Raw genomic sequence first — 23,677 nt, forward strand, 5'->3', positions numbered from 1 at the left:
ATTAGATATAGGGAAGGAATTTTTCACTCAGAGGGTGGTGAGGCACTGGAACAGGTTGCCCAGAGAAGTTGTGGGTGCCCCATCCCTGGAAGTGTTCAAGGCCAGGTTGGATGAGGCTTTGGGCAACTTGATGTAGTGGAGGGTTTCCCTGTCCATGGCAGTGGGATTGGAACTAGATGATCTTTGAGATCCCTTCCGACCCAAACCATTCTATGATTGTACGATTCTATAAGTGTAAACAGGTCATGGTGAGAGAAGCACCAAGGTACACCAGCATAACGCTGCGCCATACAACACTCGCTGCCCGATCTACCCATGTGCTCAACAAAAGAGCAGAATCACCCAGGGTTTCTCAGCTTCGCTTTCATGGGCAACATCGTGAGCATGTTCACCTGAAGTTTTGATTTCCAGCACAAGATTTACAAACATTGGAGATCTGTTTGTATCAGGGTTGTGTTTGTATGTGTTCAAAGGAAGATACGTTCTGTAAATATTATGGCTCTTGTAGCAGTTGGTTGCTGTGTATCAGGAAAGCTAATAAAACCACCTGGCAGGCAGAGCTCAACCTCCTCAAGCTACTCCCAGTAAGAGCCTTCCCATCCTATGTTTCTGTCTCTTTTTTTGGGTCTGTCCTGCCAGTTTGCTCCATGGGCTTCTCCACCTGATGCACAGTATCACACTTTCCAGCAGCCATCAGCTCCCAGCTGGCTGCTCCGTCCAAGCCGGTATGGTGTCAATCACCGGCAGTACTTGCCTCTTTGTCCGTCCCTTCCTGCCTCCACGATTAAACCCTCTTGGCACTGTGAAGGTTTGGCTACTGACTGATGCTGCCAGCTCCCACCAGACTGAGATAGATTTTCTCTGTGGCACAGGAGAACATCAAGCCAGAGAGAGCTGAAAATGTCATTTCTGTCCCTCCCCATCATCTCCTCTGGTCTGGAAGATTATGAGGGTCAAAGTGGTGAGTGCTCAGTTCTCACCAAGGAGCCAGAACAAGGTAGAGGCAGGAAGAGGTGGGACATCTCCACACAGGGAAGCATGGTGCAGATCAGGGCCCAGGAGTGTGGCCATGTTAAACCCTGGAGAACAGAATAGATAAGGCAGGACTTTCTGGACCACATTATTTCAGCATTATAAACTAGTGGGCAGCATGAGGTGACTGTCACAGCTGTAATTTTGAGAACCCCATGGAGCCAGCAAGGCAAGAAACCGCAATCACCAGTACGTTACATGAAAGCACTTTTATTAAAATAACTTAAAAATAAATTTGAGGTGGGAACCAGTCCTATTCCTGGAAATCTCATCAAGCGTGGTCATGTCCTGGGGGACGTGCAACTATCCACTGTCGGTCCTGATCACCCAGCTGGGCAAGGGCTCTGCTTCCGTGGATGCTGGCCTGGGGTGCAGAGGCAGGGCTGCCCCTCTTTGGTCTGCAGCCATACAGGTTTAGGCAGCAATTTCCATCACAGGGGTCTCAGCCACCTCTTGGGAATCTGCCCTATCTTCAAACACCCTCTGAAGAGCCACTTTGACGGATCCCCTGAACCTAGACTTTCCGTAGCTCCCAACCAGGACATAAATAACTGGATTGATGCTGCTGTTGACAGAGGCCAGCAACAGGCAGATCTCAAACACAAAATTAATGTAGATGAAGAAGTTGAGGAAGATCTGAACACTGAGCGGGATGCCGAAGAGGAAGAAGAAGAAACAGTGAGGAAGATGACAGTGTACAGCCTCCCTGAGTGGTCTTGCCAAGAGCTACGCCGAAGCTTGATGAAGAGGATCACATTGGAAAGAACCATAAAGGGAGTGAAAAAGCAGAAATTGAGAAAGCACAAGGTTCCAAGAACCATCCAGCAGTGTTCAGAGTGACCCAGGTCACACACAGAGTACACTAGCCCGGCAAGGACACAGGCGAGGGCCCACAGAAGGCTGCACATGATGGCTGACAGGAGCTTTGGGCGGTGGCATCGGCACCAGAAGGGCCAGAGGACAGCCCACACCTCTCCACACTGATGGCCGTGAGGAGATAGACACTGGTGCTGTATGTGAGCAGAACCATGGAGTGAAATAGCGGCAGCACCCGCAAAAGCTCTGGCTGAAAGCAGGTGAGCATGGGCATATGATATGACAAGGAAAGCTGACGTGCAGAAGAAAGCAGGTATCGGCCATGGCCAGGTTCAGGAGGTAGGTGCTGAAGGGGTTCCTCCTGATGTGGAAGCCAAGGAGCCAGAGGATGGCCCCGTTCCCCACCAGCCCACACAGGCAGATGATCAGTGTGATGCTACCGGTGATGATTTCAGGGATGTGTTCTGCAAAGCACCTGGTCCCATTGTGTCCATCCCCATAGACTGTGCTCTCCATAGGTGCTGGGGACACTGTACGCCAGTCATGAATCATGTTGTTAGGATATCGGTCCATCTTCCTCCTTTCTCTCTTGTGCTCACCTGGGAAAAGCTACAGATGAAGGCAAGATTAGTGACTCTCAGGTCCCCAGTACTGTGAATGTCATCTGGTTGTTCAACCTTCCCCCCTCCTCCATGAGCTACAACATCTGCAAACCAGAGAACATAAGAACTGAGCAGAGAAAAGAAGGAAGGGAAGGGAAGGGAAGGGAAGGGAAGGGAAGGGAAGGGAAGGGAAGGGAAGGGAAGGGAAGGAAGGGAAGGGAAGGGAAGGAAGAAGGGAAGGGAAGGGAAGGGAAGGGAAGGGAAAAGGGAAGGGAAGGAAGGGAAGGGAAGGGAAGGAAGGGAAAAAGGGAAGGGAAATAAATAATAGAAATAAATAGGAATAATAGGAATAGGAATAGGAATAGGAATAGGAATAGGAATAGGAAGGAAAAGCTTGGGCCAGGGTGGCAGGAAACAGACAGCGAACTGGAAGAGGAATGAAGGGAGAAAGAGAAGGCATGCAGAGCCATTTGCCCTTTAAGGACTGAAAAAGGTTGAGGAGGAAAATGGAAAGAACGGAAAGACCGAGGAAGAGCAGAGCAGCGTGCCCCGGCAACAGGAGTGGAGGTTGAGCCTCAGACCCCTCTCACCATCGTGGGGGTTCCAGCAAGAGCAGAGTCCTTGCACAGCCTTTGTCCCAGAGATGTAAACTCCAGTCCTCTGTCAAACTTGCACATGGAATTTTAGAAAGCTGTCATGCCAAAACCATCTCAGATGAGATCTGGCCACGAGGAACAAGGTAACTCCATGATGAGGTTCCTCCAACGGTCTGCACACGGTCTCTGGCACCCTGTCTCTTCCTCAGCTTGAGGCCAGATGAGCCCTGGGACCACAGTCTTGGGTTTCTGCTGAGGGGTGGGCAGCTGTGGGCATACAAACGTGCAGGGGCTTGGTCATCGCTTCTGAGAGCTACGAAAGCAGATTACCAAAGAGTCAGCCTCACAGGATGGGTGTTGCAGACTGATCTGCTGGTTGCTTCAAACGCTTCCTGTTTGCAAAGCTGCCATCATATATATGATCATGAGGTCATCATCTTCTTCCTCCTCATTCTTCTCTCTTCTGCACCCCCTGGCAATGTTCCCGAGATGTGTCGCGGTTCCTATCTGTGTGAATGCCTCCTCTCTGCTGTCACATGAAAGCCCATCAGCTCCCCATCAACCCAGGGGAACAATGCTCAGGCACAGCACCCACCACCCGCTGAGTCTCACTTCCCCGCTTGCAAGAGCTGAGCTGGACACTTCCATCACCCCACGCCACAGGGAGGTGGGAGGGAAGCGGGATAGTGTGACGCACCCAGCCACCACACCCCATGGACAACGCAGACTGCTGGCCCTGCCTTCCTCTGACACTGACAGGTGGGTGGCCGCTCCGTGCCCCGTCCTCACATCTCGCTCTGCTGAGGTTGCGGGATGCGGTGAAAGCCCTCGGGGGACTATTCGTTCCCGAGTGATCTCCACGGGGCAGGAGCCTCCTCACGCCAGCGGCCCGTCTCTTTGCCCTGCTCTGAGCATCTGTTTTTGGGGCCTGGGAGATCTGTCCCACTTCCTTGTGTGATCTACTAAACAAACAGCTTGGAAGAAGTAATTGGGACACACAGAGAAAGGGGAAGCAACTGCAACCCAGGGGAACCAAGAGGAAGCCGCTGTGCAGCAGGTCCCCATACCTCCACACTAGCAGCATGGCACAGGCTGGGAGAACATCCCGCCCAGCCCGGGGCTGCAGTCCTGCCTGCACCTCCATCCTAAATCCTGGCCGGTTGCAGGCAAGAGGGGGGGAAGGGATGCGGCATGCCAGCAGGGTACTCTGCTTCTCCTGCGACTTCAATCAAGCAGAAGGTGTAATCAACAGCCCTGATTTGGCAAGAAACCCAGGCTCCTCTAAATTCCTTAATAAATAATGTTTATTTAAATGATAATGAAGCTGGACCAAAGGAAAGCTTTGACGCAGTAATCTGCCTCATCCAGCCCCAGCTCTTCAGCATCTCCAAAGCCCACAAGCTGCTCCAGCCACCAGCTGGTTTCAGCAGCGGCTTCAGTTTCCCCCGAGGATCACGGGCTCCCTGTACCACCGGGAAAGGGGCTGCACTGTCCCACTTCTTGTTATATTTAAAGGATGATTCAACAATTAAATAATAGGACCTGTAAGCAGGACAGTGAGAGCCCCACCAAGCGTACAGCAGAGGCTGCTGCGGGGACAGTTCCTCTGGACAGCTCTTTCTTAGCTGGTGGAAAAGCACAGTCGGCAGTTATATGGCTCTGTTTCCCACCTGTTTGTAAATAATGTTGAATATTTGTTTAATTTTATATGATGTTAATGTGATACAGAAAAAAAGTAGTAAATAATAGATACCACTAATAGTGAACAGTAAATAATAAACTGTAGATGGTAGGTAATAAATAGTAAATTAGCGAATAAATAGTAAATAATAAATGCTAAACAATATATGACAATTAATTAGTGACAAACAATAAATATAAACAACAAATAACAATAAATAGAAATAATACAGACAAATTAAGCTATAAATCAGTAATAAATAATAGTAATCATTATTATTCCCATGATAGATAACGCTGCCAGCAGCTGCTTGGAGAAGCTCCCTCCTGCCGAGCGGTCGCAGGCAGGCGTTGGGCAGGGGCGTGCATGAGGCCAGAGGATGTAGTTCCTGACGGTTCCAGCGTCCTGGTGCACCCACAGACAACCAGCATGGTGACAACAATGACTGTTGGACTGAGCACCCGGTTCTTTATTTCACCTTGTGGCAGCTACTTTGGCATCAAACTCTCTGATTCTTCATCAGGCCGGCACTTAATAACTCCCGCTGGTGACAGGGGTGCTGGGGACAAGGGTGACAAGTTCCCTCACACCGTTGTCCCTAAAGGCAGCTTTTGGCCTCTTTTTTAAATGTCAAAGTTTCTTCTCTAGATGGTAAAATGGGGAGAAAGGGGTAATATTACAAAACAAACTCACAGCCTTTAATTAAACCTGGAGTTTTGCCCGCTCTGAAGTCGTGCTGTGCTCAGAAATAACCCCCAAGCGAGTTCTTCTTACAAACACTTGGGTTTTTGCCTGGTTGCCATCACAGGGAACCAATTCCTTTCTTTGGGCTGGGTATCACCAGACAACAGGGGACATCACCTCGCAGCATCTCTTCTGCCCATCACCATTTCCTTCCCAGGCCTGTCATGGAAAAGACTTGATCAGCTCCTTCCTGGAAGAGTCTCTGATTTGCTTTGAATCCTTTTCTAGATCACTGTGATCCCAGGAAAAAAAAAAAATGTAAAAAACAGAAAGCAGAGTTGGAAGTTTGTCTTTTACCATCTCTGCCGTATCCAGGGCCAGCTGGACCAAACGCCAAGCCACAGGAACATATGTGTGAACTGAACTTAATTAATCAGCATTTTTCTGCCTGCAGCTCACCCTGCGCTGCCGGGGAGGGCTCGAGTGGAGGCACTCAGTTCCCAGCAGAAATGTTTTCTTACAAACCACCCAGCAATCAAAGGGAACCACATGATTATAAGAAATCAGAACAAAATAATAAAGGATTCTGACAGGGTAGGAACAAAACTATATGCTTGATCACAAAGGGCAATCCTTTCACCTGGATTGTTTAAATAACCTAAGAAAAGCTCAGGTATCTTAGTGTTGAGCTTCCAAGTGTCCCAGTGAATAACGATGCTGCCGAAGCTTGGAATAATTACCACCGCCATCTCCAGCTCTTGCTGTCTTTCCCCAGATGTTCTTCCAACCACAAGTTCTTCAGGCCAGCTTCCTCCAAATTCCCCCTCAGCACACTCCCAGCATCCACTCTGGCCATGGAGGAGCGGACAGGGTGTCCCGGCTTGGCATCCTCCAGGAAGACCCTGCCCAACGAAGAAATGGGCTGGAAATAGTCCCTTGCTGCAGGACCACGGGCAACACACCCTGCCAGATTCGAATCGGTGCTGCCATGGGGCTTCTCCTTCAGCCTCTGCAAAAATCAAACCCAAAGGTAGTTTTTTCATGCTAAAGCAATTTCAGGTTTAGATAAAAATGTTCTGCCCCGGTGGTATCAGGCTGTGTTAAATGCGATGCAGCTGCACTGCAGCTCAATCTCCCTCTTGCTCCCAAAGCTTCTGTTCAGTCAGATTTCCATGGGCCAGAGGGAAAGCACGATCCTGGGCTTTCTTAATCCATCTTCAGCCAGTGTGAATCAGAATGGACCTGCAGAACGACACCCTCCCGGCTTCTGCAGCTGCAGGGTGTGCTTCACAATCCATCCTCCTCCTCCCAGGAAGGCTGAAACCCACGGGCACTGGAGCTGCGCCGAGCTCCAGGTGAGACCCATCACAGCATCCGTAGGCGTGAACGGCACAACAGCATGCCAATGGCTCTCACTTCCCAGGTGTTTTTTTTCCTCATGAAACTTGTCCAAATACAGTTCTGCGTTTGTTTGGCTTTCCCCGGGCACGAATCTTGCGGGGGGGGTCACCACATGAACCCTCTCTGCCCTGAGGATCCCCCAGCATTGGGAAGAATTTGTGGAAGCAGCTGAGGAGACGTGAGCTGTGCCGGCACCATGGGGCTGAGAAAAACCTGGTGTGCTCCTGAAGTCCATTTGCAAGAGATGCAGCACGAATGGATTTCAGCAAAAGGCTGAAAACCTTTCTGTGTGACCGATGGGTGAAGCTGCCTGCTTAAGGTCTGGTTTTTTTAAGATAAAAATAGACATCTGGAGAAAAACTCGATGTCAGCGCGCATCTTAGTGTTAAGGAGCCATCTCTGCCCCTGCAAGCACCGATATCTGCGCTCATAGGAGAGAAGTGCCTCCTGATACAAGAGGTGGACGGGGTAGACTCCTCCCCAGAGGTTTTTTTCACTAATAATACTTCGCAGTCGGCACAGCCTCGATTGAAAAGAAACGGCGCAGATCCTTAAGCGTTTGCACAGGGGTAAAAAGCAAAATTCAAGCTCGCTAAGTCACGGAAGAAGGGAGTTTCCTCAAGCTCAGAGGACGTTATGCTGGCAATTAAGAATTGGCTTGAATGGCACAAAGTGAGAAGATTTGTTGTTTTATGTAAAAGTTTGTTCCCGGAGGTGTAAGAGCACATCAAACACAGTCGCAGGGTTACGACATTCCCGTTTGATTTTGCTGCCTTTTGTAAACTTCGAAAAGGCTAGTTACGGCACATGCCCTTTGGCACTAGTCTGTCTTCATAAGAAGAAGTTTATGATGAGGAGAATTCCCCTTTCGGAAAGAAGCGGCTGCGAGGATCGGGCAGAGCCCGGTGACCTCTTGCCAGAGCTGTCCCCTCTTCAATGAATCATCCCTCCCACCGCCAGCAGCCACGGTGCCAATAGTGGCGCTGATGATTGGTGCCGTTTCTGTGGAAGAGGTGAAATGAGCACAAGATAAAATCTGTTTTCTTCTTTTCCTTATAACAAAAAACCCCACAACTCCCTCCCAGAAAAACAAAATCAAGAAGGAAAGGGCGACACACAGCAGTGCTGCTGCCCACGGCTCCTCTACCCCCCCCAACTAGTTTTTTGAAGTTAATTAGTGAAATCCTGCCCTTTATTGTAAAAAAGACTCTACAGAGAATCCCAACACACCAAAAAATTCAGCCTACCCAGATTTTTGCTTCATATGTGCCTTATCAGGTAAACGAAGAGCCTTGGCAAAAAAAAAGACCACCAAAAGCAAAAAACAAGTTCCTACCATCCCCAAACTAATGTCTCCATCTGATTCACTAAACCTCATTGGAAGAAAAAACACCCATTTCTTGATGAGCTCTGTGTTTTGATTTGAAAAGCCAGGGATGTTTTCAGCCGCCCTTCCCACATGTCACAGGGAATTCCCAGTCTCCGGCCAGTTGCAATATATTTATTTTGATTTCCCAGGAGAGCGGCTGGAGAGAGGTGTATAGAAGCGCCACGAGCCAAAAAGCGGGGTTGAGGTCAGCTCGATTTGCAGCCAGCCCACCCGGGAACGAGCAGCCAGGGAATAAAGGGCTTCCTCCCCGCTCCCGCATGTCAGTATAGTGAAGCACTCCAGTGCAACTCGGAATGACTCCGAATGCTATGTTCAGCCTTAAAAATAAGCAAATAAACAGACAAACTTCCCCACACCAAAAAAATAAGAACCTTGAAGTCAGCATATAACAACCTCTTCGGGAACAAACACGTGACTCCTAAGAAATCAGGTGTCTGTGCACACAACAATTTGGTCGGGCAGCTGGAATCGTTTGTTTCAGGATGTTGAGATACCTGAAGAACGAATGGGAGGTTTCAACCAGAAATCCTTGGGGTGCTACAGACACTCATATGTGCCTGCTCCCAAGCTGTCCCCGTCCATCTCACCCTGAGTAACCAAAGCCCAGGAGCATCACAGTAAATATGCTCTTCCTTTCTGACTCTGCCAACTGGAAAGCAGCCCTGGCCAAGGTTGTGACGAGGGTGGCAGCGGGGTCCACAATGGTTTTGCCCACCTTCGGGATGTGGCTGCTAAATTTACCTCGAGGATGCACGAGGAGAAGGGAATGGGGAGAATTCTGCAGCTCCCGCCGGCATCCCCAGGGCTCGTGGCTTAGCAATGGGCTCTGTCTGCATGGCTTGGTCCAACTTCTCACACACAACGTGGGTGATGGCATCTGCTTTCATCATGCAGCCCCTGCTGAAGGAAGGGTTTTGATATCAAGTGACTTTGACACAAAACCCTCAGAAACAACTTGGCCCTTAACAAAAGTGGCTGAAACTGGAGTTGTTAATGGAATCAATCCAAGATGTCTCTTTGGAAGTCAACTTTAAGCATTCGCAGCACATTTTAGAGCAGCCGAAGGCTATTGCCACAAAGAACCAAGTAGTCAGCCGGGCAACCAGCAGAGAAGCCGAAAGTGCCTTTGAATTGCAGGGCACCATGGCGCGGGAGACACAGGGCATTCCTCGGGGCGATGGATGTCTCTGGAGAAGCTCTGTCGTTTCCATCATCACAACGAGGACGTAAATTATGCAAAACGTTGGCTATATAAATGAAGCCCTTTGCAGACCTTGCAGTGGCTGTGAGGAGGTCGGCTCCCCGGTGACCTGCCCAGGGGATGGCACAGTCAGACCAGGCATGGGGGACAAGTTCTTTCGTGGAGATGTTCTGCTCAGCCCCGAGCAGGAGTCCTGAGCGGCAGGAGAGTTTAACAACATCCAGGCTGAGCTCAAGAGCCACAGGCCCGGAGCATGTGGGCTACCAAAGAGATGGGATCCCATAAAAAACAACCACAAGCACTCCCAAAACTGGTGAAAAGCTGAGAGGGCTGCAGCTCACTGTAAGGGTCCATGGGAAGGGGGAGCACAGCACCCCGAAAGCTGGTCTCTAATAGCTCTCATTGCATTACTAAGGTTATTAGTGATAATTAATCTGAGCTCTGAAAGCCAGTTTATAATCTGTCTGAAAAGAACTGTTTGTTGTTCTCCAACCAGGCTGTCAAAGCTGCCTTAGACTGACAAGAAATGCTAATTCTTGGCTCTGGGTTGAAGGTGTGCTCCCTCGGGCCCCACGGAGGTTTTGGCAATGATCCCTGTGTGTTTCGCAGAAAGGGAGTTGCTTCTGAGAAGCACCCAACCGTCCCTGCCAGCACCGCCAGTATTGCCAGTATCACCAGTATTGCAGAACTGCCGGCATCGCCAGAACGGCTGGCATCACCGGAACCACCAGAATCAGCAAAACCACCAGCATCGCCAGCATCGCACTCCGCTGCTGGAGAGGCGATGCCCCGCCAGGAGTGCTGAGGTCCGGGGAACCCCACGACAGACAGGGAAGAAACGAAGAAGGGCCGAAACTTGCCAGGAGAGGGAAGGCAGTCAGCGCCGGTCGCTGTTGCGGGAGGAGTGTTCACAAAGTTCTGCTTGCAAAGCTTCTGGCAAAAGTCATTTCCTTTGTGGCAGAAAAAAAAAAAAAGACAAATAAAACAAAGGAGCGGAGCTCTGACGTACCCGCAGTCAGAAAACCGTTTCAGACCGTCCTGCGACCCCACTGCAACTGGAGGAGCGGCGCACACTGCTGAGGGGTGCACTGAGAAAAGGGCACAGAGAGAAGCCGGTGGGACAAGAGCAGGGACCTTCTAGTGAGCAGGGGGACCCTCTTCAAGCAACTGTCCTGGGAGGATCCACTTCAGGATACAGATCCGAAGGGAGCGTGAGATTCCAAGACACAGGCGCTTATCTGTCCGAGACTGGCCAGAAAGACCTGCCCTTGCCTCCTGCTTCAACAAGCTAACAGTTAAGTATGATGTTTTCCTTTGTCCCTACCACTCCCTTTCCTCCAGCATCTATTGCCAGCAGCTACATTCCCACCACCCTCTCCTGATGACCAGTAGCTCTCTGCACAGGTCCTCTTCCCGCTGCCCTGCACTTGCCTTCTGCATCTCCCGGTGACCTCCCCTCTGCCTCCCCTCCCATCTCCCTCTCCCACCCCACAATGTCCACCATGCCCCTCCCCGCACGTCCTGCTTGCCATCCACTAATGCCTTCGCAGGGCAGGGAGCTGGTGAGGGGTTGCATGGCTCAGCTCCGGTTTCTCCAAGCCACTAACTCCCCGTCTGCTCTGACCACAGCCAGGGACCACGTCCCACTTCCCGCCATGGAGCTGAACCAGACATCTCCCTCTCCCACATCGCCCGTGCTGGAGACTGATGGAGATGACCTGTGTGGAATCGAGGTCACTGATGTGGCCGTAGACGCTGTCATGCTGCTTGTCTCCCTCTGGGGCTGGTGGGGAATGGGGCCATCATCCGACTCCCCAGCTCTCACATCCGCAGGAACGCCATCACCGTCTACATCTCCCTCCTGGCCTTCACCAACTTCAGCTTCCTCATCATCACGGCCATCTCGTCCCTCATCTACATAGTGGAGAATGTCTCCTGCTCCAGTCTTGTGTTCTTGAGTTTCAAGAGGTCATTTCTTCTTTTATCGCTGTTCTCCTACAACATTGGTTTCTACCTCCTGACAGCCATCAGCATCGAGGGGTGCGTGTCCATCCGCTGCCCCAGCACCCGCCGTTCCCTATGCTTGTCGGCCGTGGTGTGTGCCCTGCTCTTGGCCTTTTCCATGGCTGTCATTGCTACAGTGACGTCTCTATGCCTGTATCACAAGCATGAGCACTGCCGCATGGCTCTCATCTCCATGTACGCCCTCAACTTCCTCATCTTTGCCCCACTCATGGTCATTTCCACCACAATCCTCTTCATTAAGATCCAGTGTGGCTCCCAGCAGCGTCAACCCAAGAGGCTCTACATTGCTATCTTCTTCACCGTCCTCTTCTTCGTCCTTTTCGCTCTTCCCCTCAGCATCTGGAATTTCCTGCAGCAGTTTAACTACATGGCCGTGCCTTCCCAGGTTGTTTTCCTGCTCGCCTGCATCAACAGCAGCATCAACCCCTTCATCTACTTCTTGTAGGGAGCTACCGGAGGCGCTGCTCCTTGGTGTCCCTCCAGGTCGCCTTCCGGAGGGTCTTTGAGGTGCCAGAATACTACATGGCATGCAACAACAATATTATGATGGACGCGCTGGCCCCAGCCTGATGAAGCCTTTCCATCGTTCAGCTTAAGGCCCCCAGGACAGTGGCTGAGGGTTTCCTCGAGTAACCAGATTAATAAACATCTGCAGTATTTCACCCGACTTCACCCTCTCACGCTGTAATTCCTGCAGAACAGGAGAGCAGGGGCATCGCCAAGGTCGATGTGGGGAGGAATGCTCCATGGGAAAGTGCATCAGAATGCAGCTTTCCTCCTCCCTGCCAGCCCATCCCATTTCCTAGGGCACCTGTTTCCCCTTTCCCCAAGGGGAAAGTGCCCCGGAGGACCATATTCCCATCTCACGTGCTGTTGGCTTTTTGTGCCCCCAAGGACCGTGTTCCCATCTCGAGCGCCATCGGCTTATCAGGATGAGTGTTGCCTTTGGGAAACTGACTCAGATAGAGCACAGGTAGAACCCGTTCAGTGTCCTACATCCCTCTCCCCATCCCAGCCTGCTCTGCTTCTTCGAGCTCCACTCTCCTGCAATGCCAGCGGAGAGGGGACCGTTGCCCCCTCACCAGGTTCTGCCGAGACCCCGCTACTCTTCCCTCCCACCGGTACCCAGTTCCTGTATCCCACTGCTCCCTGATACCAATAAACAGCACCGTGCATCCTGGGCTGCCTCCAGTTCCTGTGCCAGCACTTGTTGGCTTCAGCCAGATCCCGCTGCTGGCCAAGGGGTGCAGGTGGAAAGAGGGGAGATGCTCACATGGCTTGTGCTCGCTGGAGCAAAAACCATGGTGAGTGCCGGGACTGTGCCAGCATACTGGGAGTAGGCAGGATGGGCCCAGGGTACGGCAGTGCCCCCAGACTGTTTTATTAGTGTTACAGCAATTATCTCCCCGAATTTATTTATTTTTTTTTAATTTTGTAAGCCAGGTCTAAGTGTAAAGGACTCTTCTTTTCCTTCTGAAACTCTTCCTCTCCCCCGACTTCAGCATGCTGGAGCATTTTCTCCTTCTTCAGCAGGCCGGGACAGTGCAGCAGCAAGGGGAGAGGGACCCCATGGTCCACAGCCCCAGCCACCGCCTTCCAGGAGCAGGGTGCCACATCTGTGGGTCACCACCGGCTCCACAGGGCATTGCTTGCCTCCCTATGGCTTTGCTGAGGCCTCAGCAGGTCCCACAACTTCCGTCATCGCAGGAGTAGGGCGAGCTGTGGGTGTGCGGAGAGATGTTGCCGGAGTCAGCAGTGGTGCGTCGGACGGCTCCAGACCGAACACCGTCGTTCTCGGTTTCGGTTTCCCCCAGTGCCGTCATGGAGGCGGGAGGAAGGAATGTTGCTCATCTTTGAGCTGTCCCACGGAAACATGTGGGGCCGGTGCCCCTCCTGTCCTGATGGACTGCAGACCCCTACCATGTCCCACACTCCCCAGCCAGCCCCACCATGTCCCACACCCTCATCTAGCACCACCACCTTCCCGCCCACCCAAACCCTGGCCAGCCCCACACCTGAGGCTCCAGTGCCTCCCCACGGGCTGCCCACCCCGGGCCGCCCCATAAGGTTTTGCGGGGGGGAGGGCTGTTTCTCGGGGAGTCCCCCCCCACTCCGGCAGAGGTTTCACCCCGGTTGCCCCGGGCCCCCGCATCCCCCACTCCCCCCTCCCACGACAGGCCGGAGAGGAACGAGAAGCGGAGAATGGAACCAGCGGCGTTTATTGGACAAGAGGAGCGAGATCCGGCGCCGGGACCGGGACCGGGCTTTGCCGGGGTTTCCCGCAGTCAGCGCCCGGTTCGGGGGGCAGGAGCGGGGCTGTCGGGCATCATCCGCCGGAACCCCCGCACCGAGCCCCGCCCGGAGAGGGCGAGCGGGGCTGGGCGGGCCCCGGGGAGGATCTGTGGGGGCCGCCCGTCTGCTCGGCTCTCGCTGGAGGGCAGCAGAGCCCCGCGCTCCGCGCTCCCGGCCGGGAGCGGGGCCATCCCGACGGAAGAACTGCGGGGGAGGGGCGGGAGAGGGCGGGGTTGGGGCGGGGCTGGGATGGGGATGGGGCTGGGATGGGGATGGGGATGGGGTTGGGATGAGATGTGGATGGAGATGGGCTGGGGAGGGGGATGGGGATGAGAATGGGATGGTACTGGTATTGGGATGGGGATTGTAATGGGGCTGAGAATGGGATGGGGATAGGATGGGGATAGGGACAAGATGGAACCAGGACAGGACGGGATAAGGGATGGAATGCATTCTGACACACAGCTGCAGGAAGGTGACCTGTAGGCCCTGCTGGGAGCAAGGGTGGGCAGCTGAGCATGAAGCGGAGGTGAGCAGCGTGGCCAGTGTGAACACAGTGGCCTCTTAGCTGGAGACCGTGGTGACCCCCGTCTCTTCGAAGACCCTCCGGAAGGCGACCTGGAGGGACACCAAGGAGCAGCGCCTCCGGTAGCTCCCTACCAAGAAGTAGATGAAGGGGTTGATGCTGCTGTTGATGCAGGCGAGCAGGAAAACAACCTGGGAAGGCACGGCCGTGTAGTTAAACTGCTGCAGGGAACTTCCAGATGCTGAGGGGAACCACAAAGATGAGAAAGAAGAGGACGGTGAGGAAATAACAATGTAGAGCCTCTTGGGTTGACGTCGCCGGGAGCCACACAGGACCTTAACGAACAGGATCACGTTGGAAATGACCATGGGTGGGGCAAAAATAGTGAAGTTGAGACGTACATGGAGATGAGAGCCACGCGGCAGTGCTCATGCTCGTGTGACAGGCACAGAGAAGTCACTGCAGCAATGAAGGCGATGGAGAGGGCCCAGAACAAGGCACACACCACGGCCGACAAAGCGCTGGGGACGGTGGCAGCGGTACCAGAGCGGGCAAAGGATGGACACACACCTCTCGATGCTGATGGCCGTCAGGAGGTAGGAGCCCATGTTGTAGGAGAACAGTGAGAGCAGGAGGAACGACCTCTTGTATGTCCGGGACACAAGAGCGGAGCAGGAGATGTTCTCCATCACGTAGAGGAGGGCTGAGGTGACCATGAGGAGGAGGAAATGAAGTCTGCGACAGCCAGTTGAGGACGTAGACAGTGACAGGGTTCCTGCAGATGCGGAAGCCGAGGAGCCAGAGGACGGCCCCGTTCCCCATCAGCCCACAGAGGGAGACGAGCAGTGTGACAGCATCTACAGCCATATCAGTGACCTCAATCCCGCACAGGTCGTCTCCGTCGGTCTCTGGCACAAGGTGATGTGGGAGAGGGGGATGTCTGGTTCAGCTCCATGGCAGGAGGTGGGATGTGGTCCCTTGCTGTGGTCAGGGTGGACAAGGAGTTAGCGGGACCCCGAAGAATGTATCAGGGAGAGGAGTCTATGGCAGGGGGGTTGGAACTAGATGATCTTTAAGGTCCCTTCCAACCCAAACCATTCTATGATTCTCTGTGGCACAGCAGGGCTGGGAACAGGGGGGTGACGGGAGGGCTGGGGGGCGGCTGCCTCGCCAGTGATGGGCTGAGGGTGTGAGCATGGAGGAGAGGCTGGAGGGGAGGACATGCATGGGAGTGGTAAGAGGGGCTGTGAGGAGCTCTGGGGAGACGCAAGCAGCTCCCGGGGCTGGGCTCCATTCCCTACTCCCTACCTTTCCAAGGAGCAGCCTGGGGCTGAATTGCCAGCGCGTCTGAGCAGGGCACGCTCCCTCCCTCCGGCTCCACTTCCAATCTTCTCCACTTGCCACGATCTTCTCCAATGAGGAGACTGGGGTCTGCGCGTCCTCGGAAGACCTGAGCAGCCTGTCTCTCCTCCAAATAAAGCTGCTTTTTGGGGCGTTTCTGCAAGATCATGGGTCAGGTGGTAAGAGAGGACTGGGCAGTTTGGAGGCAGCTGCTGCATCACATAGCCTCTTCCCCCATCAAATTTCTCTTGGTCTTGTGGGAAAGGAAATATTTTGTGCGAGGGAATACCCCAGAGGACAATACTGCAGCAGCTACATCTCACTGTGAAAGAATCTTGATGCTTTTAGCATTCAACCTGATATCTCATTAGACTGGTAATTACCACCTTTCTAATTGTTTTCTTGTGCTCCACTTCCTCCCCAGATGGTGTCCTGATGCTGGCATCCTGCTGAGATTGGTCATTACTGTGTGCATTTGCCTTCCAGCCTCCCGGCAGGCAAGTCACATGCTGTTTCTCCTCCGTCTTCATTGTGCATCAGGCCTGGGTGGGAATTTGATGTTCGAGACGTCGGTTCAGACCTTCCCCAGCTGGTCTACTGCAGGGCCCTCCCAGCCAGGCTGGGGACCCACCGAGGAATCCGGAAGCAGGAGAGGAGATGAGCCAGCCATAGAGCTGGGGGGAACAGCCGACATGATCCCCCCCCATTCCTCCCTGCACCCCTATTCCAGAAGCCAGTGAGTTGACCTTCACTGAGGTATTGAGGATGGCACCAGTCAGAGGGGAGGGGGTCTTGGGGACCTCCAAGCTGCTATGTGGGGAACATGATCTCTCCATGGGAAGGGATGCCATCCAGAGGGACCTTGACAGGCTTGAGAGGTGGGCCTGTGCAAACCTCATGAAGTTCAACAAGGTGAAGTGCAAGGTTCTGCATATGGGTCAGGGCAATGCCAAGCACAAGTACAGGCTGAGTGGAGAACGGATTGAGAGCAGCCTGGAGGAGAAGGACTTCGAGGTGCTGGGTGATGAGAAGCTCAACATGAGCCAGCAATGTGTGTTGGCAGCCAGAAAGCCAACCGTGTCCTGGGCCACATCAAAAGATGCGTGGCCAGCAGGTCGAGGGAGGTGATTCTGCCCATCTTCTCTGCTCTTGTGAGATCCCCCTGCAGTACTGCGTTCAGCTCTGGAGTCCTCAGCGCAGGAAAGACATGGAGCTGTTGGAGCTGCTCTAGAGACCACGAAGATGATGTGAGGGCTGGAGCACTTCTGCTATGGAGACAGGCTGAGAGAGTTGGGATTGCTCAGCCTGGAGAAGAGAAGGCTCCAGAGAGACCTTCTAGCAGTCTTCCAGTACCTAAGGGGCTACAAGAATGTGGAGAGGGGCTTTTGACAGGGCATGTAGTGATAGCACAAGGGGCAATGGCTTTAACTGAAAGAGGGGAAATTTAGATTAGATAGAAGGAAGAAATCTTTTACATTGAGGGTGGTGAGACACTGGAACAGGTTGCCCAGAGGAGTTGTGGCTGCCCCATCCCTGGAAGTGTTCAAGGCCAGGTTGGATGAGGCTTTGAGCAACCTGGTGTAGTGGAGGGTGTCCCTGCCCATGGCAGGGGGGTTGGAACTAGATGATCTTGAAGGTCCCTTCCAACCCAAACCATTCTATGATTGTATCATTCCTCCCCAAATTGGCACCGGCTGCCCTCTGTGTCCTCTCCAGCTGTGGGATCACCTGTGCTGGTGGGGGAACACAGCCAGATGGTGGGCAAAGCACCCCCCCACCACTGGGTGTCCTCAGCTCCTCCAGTAAGGGCAGAAAGCTGCTTCTTCAGCTCATTAAGCCGGCTAATTGCTGCTGGGACTGCTGACACCACTGCCCAGCTCACCCGTGCACTGCTGGCAGGAGGGAGGCACCCACACATGAGGCTCCCAGAGCCCGGCCACCACCCAGAAACGTCTCGTGTCCCAAATCTCCCATGTCTGAGCATCCTCTGAGCTCCCATCGACCAAAGCGGTGCCATAGGGGGTTTCTGTCCTGGGGGACAAGGGCGAGAACCCCTGTAATACGGAGTGGTCACTGTGTGGTCCACGCACGGCACTGTCTAGGACACAGGGAACAGCCCTGGGTGGTATGTCCCCAAGCAAAGCAGGGTGTTGCAGCCCGTCTCTACCATCGGGGTCACCAGGAAAAAGACTGTGGGCTGGCAGCTGCCCACAGCAGCTAGGTCCCGCTGGGCCCAGTGCCAGGGACAGGGCTTCCTGGCACAGCACAGCACGGCACAACGGGGCAGGGCTGGGCATGGCACATCACCCAGTGTGACGGAAAGGGTGGCAGCGGCGGGGAGGCCGGAGCTGTGAGTCACCCCCCCTGCACCTCCCTCCACCCTGGACTTTGTCTCCCGTGGATGCCCGGAGCAATAAAACCTGGGCACACGGGGGGGCTGGGGCGTCGGGGAGGGCCCCCACCTGCAGCAGGTACCTATAAGTCAGGGGGCACATGCATGTGTTTGCACGCACGAGTATGGGAGTGTGCGTGGGCAGGAGGGCGTGCAAGGGGCAGTGGTGCAAAGTGTGCGCGGGTGCATATGTATGCGCGCATGTGTGCAAGAGAACCCACACACGTATGCAAAGCAGAGCCGAGTGTGCAAGCCGAGTGTGCGAGTGAGTGTGTGTATGTGCAAAGGAGCTGCACATGTGGGATGGAGTTGCATGCGTGTGTGTGTGTGTGTGCGCGCGCAACGGGCAGCTGTGCCCATGTGCGTGCAAGCGTGAGAGGGAGCGTCGCACACGCAGGCAGGAGGCAGGAGTGGGCAGCATGTGCCACGCGCGCAGTGGGGCTAGGGCATGCACGGGCAGTGGGCTCACGCGTGCGTGCAAGGCACCATGTGCGTGCAAGGACGCCCATACACGCGTGGCAGGGAAGGACCCTGCCTGCCGCCTCACCGTGGCCCCAGCCACGGGCGGGTCCGGCGGGAGGGTGGAGGCCACACCCCAGGCCAGGCGGGTGGCTGCCACCACCCTGTCCCCATCCCTGTCCCCGTCGAGGCCGGGCAGGCTCTGTGATCCCGCTGGCCGCCCCCATGCAGCCGGAACGTGGGGGACAGAGCCCAGGACTCTCCGAAGCCGAGGTCAAGGTTGTCATCGTGGGGGACGGGGGCTGCGGGAAGACGTCACTGCTGGTGGCCTTCGCCAGGGGGGACTTCCCCAAGGTACCTCCCTGACCCTCGGGACTTCAGCCCTGGTGGGGAACCCTGTTGCCAGTGGGGTCACCGTCCCTGAGCTGCCCCCCACGCAGACCTGCTGCTGCTGGGCGAGGCTCCCGCAAGCAGCTGGACGGGCGAAGGGCAGCAGCCGCAGGACGGGACGGGCATGGCAGTGGCAGCGGGGTCGTTTGTGAGGCCTGGGGGAGACTGGGGCAGGGGGTGGCCCAACCAGGAGCCGACGGGGGTCCAGGGTGGCCACCCCCTGTCGGTGGGTGGACGGGCACCTCTGCCTCGCCTGGGAGGGGGTCACAGGACAGGGAGCAGGGTCCATCCGCAGTGAGGGCACGAACGAGGCCCAAGGGGTGCCGGGAGGGGAGGCAGCTTGCAGAGACCCCAGCACCGCTCTCCCGCACCCCTCGGGTCCCACCGGGGCATCCCGCCTCCCTGCGGGGATGAGGGGGCCATGTTCCCCAGAGCTGGGGGGGACCAGTAGCATGTGTCCCCCACCACCTGCCCTGGGGAGGCACCACCGTCTCCTGCTCCCCCCATTTCCCTCTCTGGACCCTGCGTACCTCCCTGTGCCCTGCCCTGCACATGTATCGCCTTGGGAGGTCCCATCCACCGCTGCCCCCCCGCCACCGCCCGTGGGCAGGTGGGACCTGTCTCACCTGTCCCCTGTCCCCCACCAGGTCTACGTCCCCACCGTGTTCGAGAAGTACACGGCCTCCCTCCAGGTTGGCAGCAAATCCGTGACGATCCACCTCTGGGACACAGCAGGTGGGACGGGAGGGGATGGGGCAGGCAATCGTGTCCCCCCATCCGTGGGTTTGGGGTGTCCCACACCCATGGGTCATGCCTTGGAGGGGTGTCCCCATGCACTGACCATGGTAGATGGGGAGTTAACCCACAGTGAGCCACAGGTCCTCGAGGATGTCACTCCCAGCAGTGCTGCCTTTCTGTCCCCAGAGCCCAACGGTGTCCCCAGGCTGGAGGGGTGGACAAGGTCCCAGGCTGGGGGAGATTCAGCCCAGTCAAGAACTGGTGCGTAATGGTCTGCTTCTTCACCTGGCAGGACAGGAAGACTACGACAGGCTTCGCCCGCTGTCTTACTCGGATGCCAATGTTGTCCTCATCTGCTTTGATGTCACCAACCCCACCAGCTACAGCAACATCCTAACGAAGGTAGCACAGCCCCCAGGGGGGCTGCCCCTGTCCTGCACATCCTCCTCCTCATGGGAGATGGCATGGAGCCGGAGTTGCTGTCCGTCTAGTGTCCCCATCCCCTGGGTGACATGCGTGTCCCCCTCTCGCAGTGGTACCCGGAAGTGAACCACTTCTGCAAGGGCATCCCGGTGCTGCTGGTGGGCTGCAAGACTGACCTGCGGCAGGATCGGGAGGTTCTGCACAAGCTGCAGGAGGGACGCCTGGAACCCATCTCCCACCAGCAGGCAAGTGTCACCCCCCCGACGGGCCAGGGATGCCCCGCGGCATGGGGCACTACGGGAACCAGAGTCCCCAGGGTGAGGGGTCTGACCCTGTGGGTCCCCACAGGGAGAAGCCATGGCCCGGCATGTCCACGCCATGTCCTACTTGGAATGCTCGGCCAGGTACCAGGAGAACATCCGGGACATCTTTGTGGAGGCCTGTAGTGCTGCCCTCAGTGCCTCCCGTCGCAGCCAGCGCAGGAAGAGACCCAGGAGGGGCTGCGTGCTGTGCTGAGCCCCCCACCCCTGGCATAGCCTTTGGGACCTGCTGCTCTCCCCCCCGCCTCGCTTCAGGACAGCACCTCAGCTCCCAGCTGCTCCCAGACCTCCTCTGCCACCACCAGACCTCTGTTGCCACCGCTGCCCCACACTCCTGTCCCCCCTGCAAGGGCCCTGCGAGGCTGGCACTGTTGGTCGCCGTGGGGTGCCAGCAGTATGACACCCCCCAGGCACGGAGAATCTGTCCCACCAGGGAACCCAGCATCCGAGCATCCTCTGCCAGCCTGCCCACACCGAGCCCCGTGAGCAGATGGGGCCTGAGAGCAGAGAACTGACTTTTGGGGTGGGGGGGGTTTCCCCTTCCCGCTGGCAGGCCAGCGAGGGAGGGGCGACACAGGGCGATTTTGGTGCAGTTCTGCCATTAAAGCTCAACAGTCGTCAGCGCAGCACAGTCCCTGTGGGCAGCAGCAGCCCTGGCATGGCATCAGGGAGACAGGGTCCAGCCATGGACCCTCTGCGGCCGGGCAGCCTCTGGGAACCAGCCCCCTCCCAGCTTTTTGGCTGGAGTGTGCGTATGCGTGTATATAGGTGTGTGCATGTGCATATGCATGTATGTAGGTGCGTGTGCTGCATGTATACAGGTGTGCAGGCGTATCTATAGGTGTGCATGCACGTGCGTGTACGGGTTGTGCACACGCACCTCTGTGTCTACATGTCTGCATGAATGTATATGCATATACCCACCTACGCAGGTACGTGTAGCTGTATGTACACTTGCGCGCATGTATGTCCCCGCGTCTATGCGTACCGATCCCCGTACGCGTGACTGCAGGTGTGCACAGGTGAGCAAGTGAGCGTGAAGCCTGTGCGGACGTGGACGCGCTGCAGCTGCCCGCGCCGTTACCCGTGTACGCGGGAGCGCGCCCCCACCTGCCCGCGGAGGCCCGGCCAGGGCCCCCCGGCCCGCCGGGAGCATGCGCGGAGCGGCGGGATCAAGCGGGGCGGGGCCACTCCCCACGCCGCGCGTGCGCGCTCGCTCCCGCTCCGGCGGGGCGGGGCTGCTGAGGTGCGTGCGCGCCCCCGCGCGGTGCCCCGGTGCCGAGGCGGCCGGGGAGCCGGGGGGGGGGGGGGGGCCGGTGGCGCATGCGCGCGGCGGGCGGCGGGGGAGGCGGCGGGGGGGGTCAGGGGAGGTTGCGGGCGGCGCAGGCGCAGTGCGGCGGCCGAGTCAGTGTGTATGTGAGACTCTGACGGGTTCAAAATGGCGGCGGCGGCTCCTGTGTGAGGAGGGGAACCGCGTCCCGGCCGGGGGGCGGCGGGTCGACGGCGGTGGGGCACGGCGTGGCGGGCGGCGGCGGCCGGCGAGGCCGGCGGCGGCCCGGCACCCGGCGGCGGGGGGTGCGGCGGGGCGCGCCGGCGACGGCGGGGGGACGCGGCGCCGGGCGGACGCGGCACCGGGCCGGGGAGCGGGGCCCGCGGGAGCGGGCAGCGGCACGGGACGGCCGGTGGGGCTGTCAACGCCCGCTCGCCCCGGCGCCCGCGCTGGGAGCGGCGGGGCGCGGGAGGGGGGGCGGGGGGGCGCGGGCCGGCGGGGCCGCCGGGCCGGGCCCGAGCCCGGGCCCGGGGTCGGGGCGCGATCGCTGCCTGACCCGGGGGTTTCTCCTCCGTCTCTTCTGTTTCTCCCCGTCTCGGCGCTAGAAGAGGACAAAGGCGCAGGAGAGACCTGGTGAGCCATTCGCTGGGGGTGGGGGGGGCCCGGCGCCGACCCGCCGCTTCTGGCCGACCCTTAAGTTTCCGCGAGTCCCCGGAGAGGGACCGGGCGGCGGGCGCTGGCCGCTGCCCCCGCCGGGTCGTGCCGCGGGCGGCGGGGCTGCTGCCCCGGCCGGGAGGGTGCGGGCGGGTCTCCCCTTCTTTGCAGCCCCCGGGAGGCTGGGCTGGGAAGTTGGTGGGCAGGGGGCGGCGGGGCGGGCGGCTCCCGGGGCCGGAGGGTGCCGGCTGACAGCTCCCCGGGGACTGACGTCCTGAGCGCCGTCCTAGGGCTTCCCCCGCCGCCGCTTTGTTCTGCCGGACGGCTCCGTCGGGCTGGGGCTGCTTCCCTCCTGCCCCGGGGCCGGGGTGCGGGGGGGGTGTCGGGGCCGCGGCGGGAGGGCTGGCCCGGGACGGGCCTCCGCCGCGGGGGTGGGATGGGGCCGGGGGCTGGCCGAGCCGCGCCGGGCTGGGGGTTTGCCCTGCGCTGGGGCAGCGGGTGTTGCGAGCGGGCGGGCTGGCTGGGCTGGCGTGTTGCACTCCGGTTGTCTGGGTGTTTATAAACAGAGTTTATTAAGTGTAGGGAAGCCGCCTTAGCTCAGCTGGGAAGTCTGGTGCTGAGCGGTCCAGGCGGCGGGATGGGGGAGATGCTAGCGGGACTTGAAACGCTCTGCTGTCAAACCGTGCTCAGAGGGTCCGGGAAGAGTGGGATGAAACAAGTTCTCTCCACGCTGTGGTAGCGGTTCTGTAACACTACACGGGGTGGCAGATTCCTTCTCTGAAGGTCTAGCATAGGCATAGTCCTGGGGATTAAGAGCTGTAGGAGACCTAGGCTTTGCTTTCTTTCTGTTCCTTTAAAAAAAAAAAAATCAGGTGCCGTCTGACACCTTGGGAGGTTTTCCCATGTAATTGTAGTGTCACAAGGTGGCAGATTTTGAGATCTGAGCGTGTAGGTCTTCTCAAGATGGGAGTTAGTCCCCTACCTGCAGCTGTGCTCAAGCACTGCATGTAGGAGAGATCCCATATGCCTTCCTTGTTCATCGGAGATTTTCTGTACCTGTGTAGCTTCTCCCGAGTGCCACGGTACAGGATATCCAGCGGATGGCAATCATGTTGTTTGGAGGAGTTGGCTCTCTAATGCATAATCTTGTAGTCGGGGGAACCAGACTGCTCCCCGACTGCTGTCGAGTGCTTGAGAGCAGCTTGCCTGTTTCACATCACAGTGTGGGCCAACTGAGCTGCCATTTGTGCCAGTGGTAGTGCAGAGCAGAGGCCTTTTCCTGGTCTGAGACCTGCAGCTCATGTCGTGTTACAGAACAGCTGGTGAAGTCATTTACCGTAGGTCATGCCTAAAGTTAGAATAGGAGCATGAAAAGTTGAGGTGGGCTCATCCGCTGTGTTCACTTAGCCCTGCATAGTGGTATGGAATCGGCCTCAAAACGAGC

General features: G+C 56.7%; 5 protein-coding genes across 6 annotated transcripts in view; 3 read left to right on the plus strand and 2 right to left on the minus strand.

Annotated features, from left to right (window-relative positions):
- Nucleotides 1–1,245: 1,245 nt before the first annotated feature.
- LOC104383382 (proto-oncogene Mas) lies at nt 1,246–2,450 on the minus strand. Its single transcript, XM_009991531.2, is given in 4 exon segments — nt 1,246–1,706; nt 1,709–1,999; nt 2,002–2,142; nt 2,145–2,450. Coding segments are annotated over 4 exon segments (969 nt in total). The 5' UTR covers nt 2,422–2,450; the 3' UTR covers nt 1,246–1,446.
- A 7,642-nt stretch (nt 2,451–10,092) lies between these two features.
- Nucleotides 10,093–12,741, plus strand: LOC104383379 (mas-related G protein-coupled receptor member H). The gene is given in 4 exon segments (XM_086613344.1): nt 10,093–10,697; nt 11,033–11,179; nt 11,182–11,865; nt 11,868–12,741. Coding segments are annotated over 3 exon segments (936 nt in total). The 5' UTR covers nt 10,093–10,697; nt 11,033–11,058; the 3' UTR covers nt 11,999–12,741.
- Nucleotides 12,742–14,284: 1,543 nt separating this feature from the next.
- On the minus strand, nt 14,285–15,201 carry LOC104377534 (mas-related G protein-coupled receptor member H). Its single transcript, XM_009984341.2, is given in 7 exon segments — nt 14,285–14,473; nt 14,475–14,533; nt 14,536–14,643; nt 14,646–14,766; nt 14,768–14,993; nt 14,995–15,155; nt 15,157–15,201. Coding segments are annotated over 7 exon segments (909 nt in total).
- A 3,462-nt stretch (nt 15,202–18,663) lies between these two features.
- On the plus strand, nt 18,664–20,505 carry RHOD (ras homolog family member D). Of its 2 annotated transcripts, none has more exons than XM_086614198.1 (5): nt 18,664–18,792; nt 19,476–19,563; nt 19,859–19,968; nt 20,100–20,238; nt 20,342–20,505. In XM_086614198.1, exons 1-5 carry the CDS (start codon nt 18,664–18,666, stop codon nt 20,503–20,505), a joined length of 630 nt encoding a protein of 209 aa, XP_086470324.1. The 2 variants fall into 2 exon arrangements, with proteins under 2 accessions (XP_086470324.1, XP_086470325.1); XM_086614199.1 differs by having other exon boundaries at nt 20,100–20,234; nt 20,338–20,505.
- Nucleotides 20,506–21,725: 1,220 nt separating this feature from the next.
- Nucleotides 21,726–23,677, plus strand: part of KDM2A (lysine demethylase 2A) — a 52,009-nt gene continuing 50,057 nt past the window's right edge. The window contains exons 1-2 of the mRNA XM_086612646.1: nt 21,726–21,767; nt 22,185–22,212. Coding sequence (XP_086468772.1) covers nt 21,748–21,767; nt 22,185–22,212 — 48 coding nt within the window. The 5' untranslated portion in view covers nt 21,726–21,747. The remainder of the gene's footprint in view (nt 21,768–22,184; nt 22,213–23,677) is intronic.

This window comes from Tauraco erythrolophus, chromosome 6, assembly GCF_009769465.1.
Source record: "Tauraco erythrolophus isolate bTauEry1 chromosome 6, bTauEry1.pri, whole genome shotgun sequence".
NCBI lineage: Eukaryota > Metazoa > Chordata > Aves > Musophagiformes > Musophagidae > Tauraco > Tauraco erythrolophus.